Source organism: Tachypleus tridentatus, chromosome 3 (genome assembly GCF_004210375.1).
Source record: "Tachypleus tridentatus isolate NWPU-2018 chromosome 3, ASM421037v1, whole genome shotgun sequence".
NCBI lineage: Eukaryota > Metazoa > Arthropoda > Merostomata > Xiphosura > Limulidae > Tachypleus > Tachypleus tridentatus.
Window position 1 is genome coordinate 43,799,376 of NC_134827.1, and position 14,431 is coordinate 43,813,806.

Here is a 14,431-nt window from a genome sequence, read left to right on the forward strand (position 1 = left end):
AGTTTATATACATGTGACATGATAATTTGTTTGTAACATTCCTTACAGTTTATATACATGTGACATGATAATTTGTTTGTAACATTCCTTACAGTTTATATACATGTGACATGATAATTTGTTTGTAACATTCCTTACAGTTTATATACATGTGACATGATAATTTGTTTGTAACATTCCTTACAGTTTATATACATGTGATATGACAATTTGTTTGTAACATTCCTTACAGTTTATATACATGTGATATGACAATTTGTTTGTAACATTCCTTAGTGTTTATATACATGTGACATGATAATTTGTTTGTAACATTCCTTACAGTTTATATACATGTGACATGATAATTTGTTTGTAAAATTCTTTACAGTTTATATACATGTGACATGATAATTTGTTTGTAACATTCCTTACAGTTTATATACATGTGATATGACAATTTGTTTGTAACATTTTTTACAGTTTATATACATGTGATATGATAATTTGTTTGTAACATTCCTTACAGTTTATATACATGTGACATGATAATTTGTTTGTAACATTCCTTACAGTTTATATACATGTGATATGACAATTTGTTTGTAACATTTTTTACAGTTTATATACATGTGATATGATAATTTGTTTGTAACATTCCTTGTGTTATTTGTTGTTTCTGGCTTACACTAAAGTTAACTTTACTTTACTTAACTTCACTTTAGGATCATTAAATCTCGAGAAGTTAATAAGATAACTTATCATCTTAAGGAATAACATTTCTAATCAGACATGAAAACTTACCCTCAGAGTTGTTTTAATAAAACCTTGTTTGTATGAGAAACTTATAGGAGTTTGTGCCTTGTCATATCTTTATTCTTATTGAGTTTTTCGAGACAGCGAACTTTCGTCTTGTTTAATTTTCTACATGTTTTTCTGGTGACTCAAAGTCAACATTTTGATAATGTACAAAAACTCAACAAGTTACCTTATCTGGAAGGTTATAATAAATCGATGGTACGTTCGTCTCTTCCAGCAGAACATCGTCCTTATTTCTTCTTTCTATTCTTTAGTCTCAGGTCGTGATCACATATTTCTGTCATTTTGATAATAATAATCTTCAACAATAAATGACGTGGTCAACCTAACGCCCTTCTCTGTTCGTCAATGTCCACTTAAAAAGACTACGTTTAATAAGATGCAAAAAACAAAATTCCAATGGAACTGAACAAGGACACAAAGTTCGGTTGCTGCGAGTTCAGTCTTTCTCATGATGACTGTTGTCATTTTCATCTGGATTCGTGTGACTGTTTCAGCTCTACCTCTTATATAACTATAAACTCTCATTAGGTTGTTACCAATACCATATTTCAAGATGGTGGTCATGTCCTCCTTATCTGACCTGATGGTAATAAGTTATATTATTCTAAGGTAAATATTTTCATCGAGCTGAGATCTACTGGAGGTACACATAACATCACATTTCTTTAGACCTGAAGCAGGTAACACTCCTGTTCTTGTAAATTATAAGATTACAATGTTTTTTATTCAACTGCAAAGCCTTCTACAATAAATAGTTGGTGGCACATCAGGTGCATGAAATACTGAGGTCACGTTTGACGTTCTTTTTATTACCAGTTTCATTCACCTTGGAGGTAACGGTTCTGACTTGGTTTTGGATCTGGTTCATGACTTGACGATCCTTCTTTATTAACCTGATTTTTGATATTGATGTATTGATGAGTGATTGGAAATGCTTCGTAAAAAATATTTCTTTGTTTATATTTAGAGAACATCACTTGCTCTGAAGGCAGCAGGAAGTGTTTAGGAGGGCAATGTATCCGGTTAGAATGGTGGTGTGATTTCATACCAGACTGTCCGGACTCTTCAGATGAAATGTTTTGTGGTAAAGTATTGAAGTCTTTATTCTGTTTTTAGTTCCGACTCTTTTAATGATTTTATTATCTTTAAAGAACGTTTATTGTCAGTGGTTTTTATGCTACAGACTTCTGGTCCACTTTTCGAAATGATTTAAACTATCTCGTATCATTTTACCTTTTGCCTATACAATATTTAAACCTTTTATAAGTCGAATTAATAGCAAAATATAGATTTGAGGCTTTTTTTTGTCTGCTTTTACATATGTTTTGTCTGTTATTACACAAATAATGCTATTAATATAGAACCTTTTTATCTTTCCTCTGAGCAAAGTGATGCAATAATTATATGTAAATATCTATTATAAACTGACCAGACTCAGTGATACTGATACTATAGAAAATCTATTATAAACTGACCTGTTTCTATAATACTGATACTATAGAATATATGTTATGAACTGACCTGTTTCTATAATACTTATACTATAGAATATCTGTTATGAACTGACCTGTTTCTATAATACTGATACTATAGAATATCTTTTATGAACTGACCTGTTTCTATAATACTGATACTATATAATATATGTTGTGAACTGACCAGTTTCAGTGATACTGATACTATAGAATATCTGTTATGAACTGACCTGTTTCTATAATACTGATATTATATAATATATGTTGTGAACTGACCAGTTTCTATAATACTGATACTATAGAATATCTGTTATGAACTGACCTGTTTCTATAATACTGATACTATATAATATATGTTGTGAACTGACCAGTTTCAGTGATACTGATACTATAGAATATCTGTTATGAACTGACCTGTTTCTATAATACTGATACTATAGAATATCTTTTATGAACTGACCTGTTTCTATAATACTGATACTATATAATATATGTTGTGAACTGACCAGTTTCAGTGATACTGATACTATAGAATATCTGTTATGAACTGACCTGTTTCTATAATACTGATATTATATAATATATGTTGTGAACTGACCAGTTTCTATAATACTGATACTATAGAATATCTGTTATGAACTGACCTGTTTCTATAATACTGATACTATATAATATATGTTGTGAACTGACCAGTTTCAGTGATACTGATACTATAGAATATCTGTTATGAACTGACCTGTTTCTATAATACTGATATTATATAATATATGTTGTGAACTGACCAGTTTCAGTGATACTGATACTATATAATATATGTTGTGAACTGACCAGTTTCAGTGATACTGATACTATAGAATATCTGTTATGAACTGACCAGTTTCTATAATACTGATACTACAGAATATCTGTTATGAACTGACCTGTTTCTATAATACTGATACTATATAATATATGTTGTGAACTGACCAGTTTCAGTGATACTGATACTATAGAATATCTGTTATGAACTGACCTGTTTCTATAATACTGATACTATAGAATATCTGTTATGAACTGACCTGTTTCTATAATACTGATACTATATAATATATGTTGTGAACTGACCAGTTTCAGTGATACTGATACAATAGAATATCTGTTATGAACTGACCAGATTCAGTGATACTGATACTATAGAATATGTATTATAAACTGACCAGATTCAGTGATACTGATACTATAGAACATCTGTTATGAACTGACCTGTTTCTATAATACTGATACTATAGAATATCTGTAATGAACTGACCTGTTTCTATAATACTGATACTATAGAATATCTGTTATGAACTGACCTGTTTCTATAATACTGATACTATATAATATATGTTGTGAACAAACCAGTTTCAGTGATACTGATACTATAGAATATCTGTTATGAACTGACCAGATTCAGTGATACTGATACTATAGAATATCTGTTATGAACTGAACAGATTTAGTGATACTGATACTATAGAATATGTATTATAAACTGACCAGATTCAGTGATACTGATACTATAGAATATCTATTATGAACTGACCAGATTCAGTGATACTGATACTATAGAATATCTGTTATAAACTGACCAGATTCAGTGATACTGATACTATAGAATATCTGTTATGAACTGACCAGATTCAGTGATACTGATACTATAGAATATCTGTTATGAACTGAACAGATTTAGTGATACTGATACTATAAAATATGTATTATAAACTGACCAGATTCTATGATACTGATACTATAGAATATCTGTTATGAACTGACCAGATTCAGTGATACTGATACTATAGAATATCTGTTATAAACTGACCAGTTTCAGTGATACTGATACTATAGAATATCTATTATAAACTGACCAGATTCAGTGATACTGATACTATAGAATATTTGTTATAAACTGACCTGTTTCTATAATACTGATACTATAGAATATCTGTTATGAACTGACCTGTTTCATAATACTGATACTATAGAATATTTGTTATAAACTGACCTGTTTCTATAATACTGATACTATATAATATATGTTGTGAACTGACCAGATTCAGTGATACTGATACCATAGAATATTTATTGTGAACTTGACCAGTTTCAGTAATATTTGTTACACAAAATATCTTATTAGTACAGATCAGTTTCAGGTGTAGTGATGTCACATCGTAATGTGGACTAGTCGATTTCACTAGTTTCAGTAACAATATCACAGAGTATTTGAGAAGGAATATTCGGTTCACTCGTACATAAACTGTGTAAGAACCGACTTATTTTATGATTCACTTTTCAGATGAGCCTGTAAGACCGTGTGCTGCTGACGAGTTCCAGTGTTCAAACGGTCAGTGTGTCCCACAGTTCAACAGATGTTTCCGTAGCAACAAACCCAGAGAAGGATGTGCTGATGGTTCTCATTTAATTGGTTGTGGTAAGTACATCATGGTTGTCATATTATTGGTTGTGGTAAGTACATCGTGGTAAGAATGTGATGATGGTTGTGATATTATTGGTTGTGGTAAGTACATCATGGTTGTGATATTATTGGTTGTGTGATTTTACAAAGACTTTATAAACAACTAAAATGTGTGATTTTACAAACACTTTATAAACAACTAAAATGTGTGATTTTACAAACACTTTATAAACAACTAAAATGTGTGATTTTACAAACACTTTATAAAGAACTAAAATATGTGATTTTACAAACACTTTATAAACAACTAAAATGTGTGATTTTACAAACACTTTATAAAGAACTAAAATGTTAACTGTTTCTCTTCCGTTAGATAACTCTACCTGTGCTACTGGTCAACTAAAGTGTATTAACAGTTACTGTATTGATGGAAGCTTGATATGTGATGGAGACATCCACTGTCAGTTTTCCTGGACCGATGAAATAGGATGTCGTGAGTTATTTTGAAATCCTTTCTTTTAACAAAATAATTTAGTTTTAATACGTCAGAGAAAATATCATAATATTTAAATTCTTCAAATTTTCGCTTTATAATTATGATTATATTTTATAGGTTCAGTACCGAATTATTTCAGGTCGTATTAATCTCGGTTTCACACTGTATCAAGTTTGTTTAAGGTCGTATCACACTCAGCAGACATTGTTTCATGTTTGTTTCCGGTCGTATCACACTCAGCAGACATTGTTTCATGTTTGTTTCCGGTCGTATCACACTCAGTACAACATTGTTTCATGTTTGTTTCAGTTCATATCAGACACAGTACAACATTGTTTCATGTTTGTTTCAGGCCGTATCACACTCAGTACAACATTGTTTCATGTTTGTTTCAGGTCGTATCACACTCAGTACAACATTGTTTCATGTTTGTTTCAGTTCGTATCAGACACAGTACAACATTGTTTCATGTTTGTTTCAGGCCGTATCACACTCAGTACAACATTGTTTCATGTTTGTTTCAGGTCGTATCACACTCAGTACAACATTGTTTCATGTTTGTTTCAGGTCGTATCAGACACAGTACAACATTGTTTCATGTTTGTTTAAGGCGTATCAGACACAGTACAACATTGTTTCATGTTTGTTTCAGGTCGTATCACACTCAGTACAACATTGTTTCATGTTTGTTTCAGGTCGTATCACACTCAGCAGAACACTGTTTCATGTTTGTTTCAGGTCGTATCAGACACAGTACAACATTGTTTCATGTTTGTTTAAGGTCGTATCACACTCAGCAGAACATTGTTTCATGTTTGTTTCAGGTCGTATCAGACACAGTACAACATTGTTTCATGTTTGTTTCAGGTCGTATCAGACACAGTACAACACTGTTTCATGTTTGTTTGAGGTCGTATCACACTCAGCAGAACACTGTTTCATGTTTGTTTCAGCACGTATCAGACACAGTACAACATTGTTTCATGTTTGTTTGAGGTCGTATCACACTCAGCAGAACATTGTTTCATGTTTGTTTGAGGTCGTATCAGACACAGTACAACATTGTTTCATGTTTGTTTCAGGTCGTATCACACTCAGCAGAACACTGTTTCATGTTTGTTTCAGGTCGTATCACACTTAGTACAACATTGTTTCATGTTTCTTTTACTTCGTATCAGACACAGTACAACATTGTTTCATGTTTGTTTGAGGTCGTATCACACTCAGAGGAACATTGTTTAATGTTTGTTTCAGGTCGTATCAGACCAGTACAACATTGTTTCATGTTTGTTTAAGGCGTATCAGACACAGTACAACACTGTTTCATGTTTGTTTCAGGTCGTATCAGACACAGTACAACATTGTTTCATGTTTGTTTGAGGTCGTATCAGACACAGTACAACACTGTTTCATGTTTGTTTCAGGCCGTATCAGACACAGTACAACATTCTTTCATGTTTGTTTCAGGTCGTATCAGACACAGTACAACACTGTTTCATGTTTGTTTCAGGCCGTATCAGATACAGTACAACATTCTTTCATGTTTGTTTCAGGTCGTATCAGACACAGTGCAACATTGTTTCAAATTACCTTCATTTATTAAATAAGCCGGAAAAAGTCAAAGGATATTGTTAGAAAATAATTTCATATGCTAAGTTTTAACGTATACGATAATAGAGAATGATGGATCTAAATATTTCATACGCTAAGTTTTAACGTATACGATAAGAGAGAATGATGGATCTAAATATTTCATATGCTGAGTTTTAACGTATACGATAATAGAGAATGCTGGATCTAAATATTTCATATGCTAAGTTTTAACGTATACGATAACAGAGAATGATGGATCTAAATATTTCATATGCTGAGTTTTAACGTATACGATAATAGAGAATGCTGGATCTAAATATTTCATATGCTTAGTTTTAACGTATACGATAACAGAGAATGCTGGATCTAAATATTTCATATGCTATGTTTTAACGCATACGATAAAAGAGAATGCTGGATCTAAATATTTCATATGCTGAGTTTTAACATATACGATAATAGAGAATGATGGATCAGCATATTTCATATGCTTAGTTTTAACGTATACGATAATAGAGAATGATGGATCTAAATATTTCATATGCTAAGTTTTAACGCATACGATAATAGAGAATGCTGGATCTAAATATTTCATATGCTTAATTTTAACGTATACGATAACAGAGAATGCTGGATCTAAATATTTCATATGCTGAGTTTTAACGTATACGATAATAGAGAATGATGGATCAGCATATTTCATATGCTAAGTTTTAACGCATACGATAATAGAGAATGCTGGATCTAAATATTTCATATGCTTAGTTTTAACGTATACGATAATAGAGAATGCTGGATCTAAATATTTCATATGCTTAGTTTTAACGTATACGATAACAGAGAATGCTGGATCTAAATATTTCATATGCTGAGTTTTAACGTATACGATAATAGAGAATGCTGGATCTAAATATTTCATATGCTGAGTTTTAACGTATACGATAACAGAGAATGATGGATCTAAATATTTCATATGCTGAGTTTTAACGTATACGATAACAGAGAATGCTGGATCTAAATATTTCATACGCTTAGTTTTAACGTATACGATAACAGAGAATGCTGGATCTAAATATTTCATATGCTAAGTTTTAACGCATACGATAATAGAGAATGCTGGATCTAAATATTTCATATGCTGAGTTTTAACATATACGATAATAGAGAATGATGGATCAGCATATTTCATATGCTTAGTTTTAACGTATACGATAATAGAGAATGATGGATCTAAATATTTCATATGCTAAGTTTTAACGCATACGATAATAGAGAATGCTGGATCTAAATATTTCATATGCTTAATTTTAACGTATACGATAACAGAGAATGCTGGATCTAAATATTTCATATGCTGAGTTTTAACGTATACGATAATAGAGAATGATGGATCAGCATATTTCATATGCTAAGTTTTAACGCATACGATAATAGAGAATGCTGGATCTAAATATTTCATATGCTTAGTTTTAACGTATACGATAACAGAGAATGCTGGATCTAAATATTTCATATGCTGAGTTTTAACGTATACGATAATAGAGAATGCTGGATCTAAATATTTCATATGCTGAGTTTTAACGTATACGATAACAGAGAATGCTGGATCTAAATATTTCATATGCTAAGTTTTAACGCATACGATAACAGAGAATGCTGGATCTAAATATTTCATATGCTGAGTTTTAACGTATACGACAATAGAGGATGATGGATCAAAATATTTCATATGCTTAGTTTTAACGTATACGATAATAGAGGATGATGGATCTAAATATTTCATATGCTGAGTTTTAACGTATACGATAACAGAGAATGATGGATCTAAATATTTCATATACTGAGTTTTAACGTATACGATAATAGAGGATGATGGATCTAAATATTTCATATGCTGAGTTTTAACGTATACGATAATAGAGAATGATGGACCTAAATATTTCCTACGTTCCGGTGTGAATATATTTAAATCTAAAAATACTTTAATGATTCTATCAACATTTTATGAAAAGTGAGATACGAACTGTCAGTATTTTAAACAGGGTGATTGTGGAACACATGTAGTCATGTGTTGCCAGTGTTTTAAACAGGGTGATTGTGGAACACAGGTAGTTATGTGTTGTCAGTGTTTTGGACAGGATGACTATGGAACACATGTAGTTATGTGTTGTCAATGTTTTGGACAGGATGACTATGGAACACATATAGTTATGTGTTGTCAGTGTTTTGGACACGGTGACTGTGGAACACATATAGTTATGTGTTGTCAGTGTTTTGGACAGGATGACTATGGAACACATATAGTTATGTGTTGTCAGTGTTTTGGACAGGATGACTATGGAACACATGTAGTTATGTGTTATCAGTGTTTTCTTCAGAGCGACTGCAGAACACAGGTAGTTATGTGTTGTCAGTGTTTTGGACAGGATGACTATGGAACACATGCAGTTATGTGTTGTCAGTGTTTTGGACACGGTGACTGTAGAACACATGTAGTTATGTGTTGTCAGTGTTTTGGACACGGTGACTGTGGAACACATATAGTTATGTGTTGTCAATGTTTTGGACAGGATGACTATGGAACACATATAGTTATGTGTTGTCAGTGTTTTGGACACGGTGACTGTGGAACACATATAGTTATGTGTTGTCAGTGTTTTGGACAGGATGACTATGGAACACATATAGTTATGTGTTGTCAGTGTTTTGGACAGGATGACTATGGAACACATGTAGTTATGTGTTGTCAGTGTTTTGGACACGGTGACTGTAGAACACATGTAGTTATGTGTTGTCAGTGTTTTGGACAGGATGACTATGGAACACATGTAGTTATGTGTTGTCAGTGTTTTGGACACGGTGACTGTAGAACACATGTAGTTATGTGTTGTCAGTGTTTTGGACACGGTGACTGTGGAACACATGTAGTTATGTGTTGTCAGTCAAGAGATCTTCAGTTAGAACTTTTATAACTTTCAAGAAATATTAAATTAGAACCTTTCTAACCTTCACAAGAATTCTGCTTAAAACTACAGCAATACCCCTGTTAGAAACTTTACAAGTTAAATCAGAAATTTGCTTGAAAGCTTATAAGTTTCAGTATAACCTTGTGTGGAAAGTTTATAACCTTTAGTAGAACCTTGGCAAGAAACTATAACCTTCAATGTACGTTCGGAATATTTTTTGAGAAACATATGTGATGACTGAGATGAAATTTGATTATTTATTAGTGAGTGGCTGTAGGTGTAATCCAGGTGATTATCTTATTTCCTAGTACTAATCCTAAAGAAAACAACACCATAAAGTAGTGCTAACTAGCACTTATCAAACACCATTAGAACAACAGAAAACATTCCCAGGTCTGCTCTGAATAGTAAAACGTCGTCAAATCGAGTCCTAAAGATCTTGATGGTGTGGGCTACTACTCAAGATAACAAGTATTCACATAACATTACAGAATCTACTCTGTTTCTATCTTTTTGTCTGAGTCCATTCTTGTAAGCAATGTACGACAAACTTATCTTCAGTTATTCAAGAAATAGGCCTAGAGTTTGGTTTCTTGGTGATTATAAAACATTTATTACGTTTTCCGTCATTAAGGAACAAAAATAATATTATTTTAAATTATTACGACTGTTTTGTATAAATAAGGTGATTTCATTTGTCACTAAACTACATAAACGTTCAAGACTTGCTCTCGGGACTGAACCAACCTTATAAAACTACGAAAACTGAAAACAAAATTACAAACACAATTTTAAGAAGGACCCAATACACGTGAAGGTAGGTAGTTTCGTGTCTGCAAACATTTGTGAATGGTGAGCTATCACGAGAGATTACTGTGTTAACAAGACCAATCCAAATAATTCCACGAGACAGATAGTGACAAAACACACCAAGTGTTTAACGTATGTGTAAGTAGAAATATTTATATATATATGTAAAGTATTCCATCTAATTGGATGTACCTGCATTCTGTTCGATATATATACTCAGTAAACTTTACACGTGGGTAAAGAAACAACTTTTTATAAGCCTGACAAAATAACAGTACACATGTTTTGTAGAAATTTTGTCTTACTATTGTTTCCACTTTCATATATTTAACTCCCTCAGGCCATCTGAAGGGATCAATGTTTTAATCACTATACATTAGAGCAGGGATGACAAATCGTTCTGGAAGTGTACGTCTAATGCCACGTGATCATGGTAATTTTCAGCAGTAGATTATAATTTATTATTATTCTGAATTAATTTAACTGAAACACCTACAGGTGTTACATGGTGTTAATAACTATAATAATTCACAAGAAATAAAATGACTAAATTAGTAACAATAATAATGGATTTTAAAGATAAAAGAGGGAGTTACTTACATTTATTCATTGTTTTACTATTAACAGAAAGCATTTTGTGAACTCGTAAGATTTGGTTCATATTAAAACTAAGAGAAAGGCAGTATTCATATATTACTCCCAATGAGACTTCTGCTGGTTCACCAACGATGACACACCTTTTATATCAGGCCTGTAATTGGTTGTTTTGAGAGCTAAACATGAAACACTAGTTTTATCAGCAAGTCTATTCGTATAATTATATTTTACAAAGTTCATCACTGAATGACTCACCAAAACATGTTGATGACAATACTGTTACTATTCACATTGTGACGTATTTCAGACACTCAGAAACAGAATACCACAGTTAAACATGTTGATGACAACACTGTTACTACTCACATTGTGACGTATTTCAGACACTCAGAAACAGAATACCACAGTTAAACATGTTGATGACAATACTGTTACTACTCACATTGTGACGTATTTCAGACACTCAGAAACAGAATACCACAGTTAAACATGTTGATGACAATACTGTTACTATTCACATTGTGACGTATTTCAGACACACAGAAACAGAATAACACAGTTAAACATGTTGATGACAATACTGTTACTATTCACATTGTGACGTATTTCAGACACACAGAAACAGAATAACACAGTTAAACATGTTGATGACAATACTGTTACTACTCACATTGTGACGTATTTCAGACACACAGAAACAGAATAACACAGTTAAACATGTTGATGACAATACTGTTACTACTCACATTGTGACGTATTTCAGACACACAGAAACAGAATAACACAGTTAAACATGTTGATGACAATACTGTTACTACTCACATTGTGACGTATTTCAGACACTCAGAAACAGAATAACACAGTTAAACATGTTGATGACAATACTGTTACTATTCACATTGTGACGTATTTCAGACACTCAGAAACAGAATACCACAGTTAAACATGTTGATGACAATACTGTTACTATTCACATTGTGACGTATTTCAGACACTCAGAAACAGAATACCACAGTTAAACATGTTGATGACAATACTGTTACTACTGACATTTTTCAGACACACAGGAACACAATACCACAGTTAAACATGTTGATGACAATACTGTTACTACTGACATTTTTCAGACACACAGGAACACAATACCACAGTTAAACATGTTGATGACAATACTGTTACTACTGACATTTTTCAGACACACAGGAACACAATACCACAGTTAAACATGTTGATGACAATACTGTTACTACTGACATTTTTCAGACACACAGGAACACAATACCACAGTTAAACATGTTGATGACAATACTGTTACTACTGACATTTTTCAGACACACAGGAACACAATACCACAGTTAAACATGTTGATGACAATACTGTTACTACTGACATTTTTCAGACACACAGGAACACAATACCACAGTTTCAGAACCTTATTTTCTGTGTTATTCCAGTCACTAACTGAACTCTTTCAATATTTTGTAGTTCAGCTCTTTAGTCGAGAAATTTTTGCCTCCAAATTGAACTGCTTTGTAAATCAATCAGTTGCGTCTCAAAATTATTGAAGTCAATCCACTACAATATTTCCAGATCCAGTTTGTCTAATGTTACACTGTCAGTATACTTATGCATTTCGTAATTTTTCAAATAACTTGAACTTAATAAATCTTAGAGAAAATTGTTCAAAACTTGAATTTATTTTGCTTGACATTTTCAAGCTACGAATGTATACTTTCTCAAGGTCTTTCACGTGTTTTTTTAAGTTTGAGAAATATTTAATAATTCCATTGTAAACATCACGTTTAAAATGTTTAAGTTTGATTTCAAAAGCATTTATGTTATTAATCATAACATCAAGTGTTTTACCATATTCCTGCTAAAAATAACTTCAAGTGTTTTACAAGATTCCTGCTAAACATAACATCAAGTGTTTTACCATATTTCTGCTAAACATAACTTCAAGTGTTTTACCATATTCCTGCTAAACATAACTTTAAGTGTTTTACCATATTCCTGCTAAACATAACTTCAAGTGTTTTACCATATTCCTGCTAAACATAACTTCAAGTGTTTTACCAGATTCCTGCTAAACATAACTTTAAGTGTTTTACCATATTCCTGCTAAACATAACTTCAAGTGTTTTACCATATTCCTGCTAACATAACTTCAAGTGTTTTACCAGATTCATGCTAAACATAACATCAAGTGTTTTACCATATTCCTGCTAAACATAACTTCAAGTGTTTTACCAGATTCCTGCTAAACATAACATCAAGTGTTTTACCATATTCCTGCTAAACATAACTTCAAGTGTTTTACCATATTCCTGCTAATCATAACTTCAAGTGTTTTACCATATTCCTGCTAAACATAACTTCAAGTGTTTTACCATATTCCTGCTAAACATAACTCTAAGTGTTTTACCATATTCCTGCTAAACATAACTTCAAGTGTTTTACCATATTCCTGCTAAACATAACATCAAGTGTTTTACCATATTCCTGCTAAACATAACATCAAGTGTTTTACCATATTCCTGCTAAACATAACATCAAGTGTTTTACCATATTCCTGCTAAACATAACTTCAAGTGTTTTACCATATTCCTGCTAATCATAACTTTAAGTGGTTTACCATATTCCTGCTAAACATAACATCAAGTGTTTTACCATATTCCTGCTAAACATAACTTCAAGTGTTTTACCATATTCCTGCTAATCATAACTTCAAGTGTTTTACCATATTCCTGCTAAACATAACTTTAAGTGTTTTACCATATTCCTGCTAAACATAACTTCAAGTGTTTTACCATATTCCTGCTAAACATGACATCAAGTGTTTTACCATATTACTGCTAAACATAACTTCAAGTGTTTTACAAGATTCCTGCTAAACATAACTTTAAGTGTTTTACCATATTCCTGCTAAACATAACTTTAAGTGTTTTACCATATTCCTGCTAAACATAACTTCAAGTGTTTTACAAGATTCCTGCTAAACATAACTTTAAGTGTTTTACCATATTCCTGCTAAACATAACTTCAAGTGTTTTACCAGATTCCTGCTAAACATAACTTTAAGTGTTTTACCATATTCCTGCTAAACATAACTTCAAGTGTTTTACCATATTCCTGCTAACATAACTTCAAGTGTTTTACCAGATTCATGCTAAACATAACATCAAGTGTTTTACCATATTCCTGCTAAACATAACTTCAAGTGTTTTACCAGATTCCTGCTAAACATAACATCAAGTGT

At 32.0% G+C, this 14,431-nt stretch overlaps 1 protein-coding gene across 1 annotated transcript in view; it reads left to right on the forward strand.

Annotated features, from left to right (window-relative positions):
- The window catches only part of LOC143245826 (G-protein coupled receptor GRL101-like), a 71,595-nt gene that overhangs the window by 37,871 nt on the left and 19,293 nt on the right, over nucleotides 1-14,431 (forward strand). Inside the window, exons 5-7 of the mRNA XM_076492082.1 lie at nucleotides 1,769-1,885; nucleotides 4,591-4,725; nucleotides 5,084-5,203. Coding sequence (XP_076348197.1) covers nucleotides 1,769-1,885; nucleotides 4,591-4,725; nucleotides 5,084-5,203 — 372 coding nt within the window. The remainder of the gene's footprint in view (nucleotides 1-1,768; nucleotides 1,886-4,590; nucleotides 4,726-5,083; nucleotides 5,204-14,431) is intronic.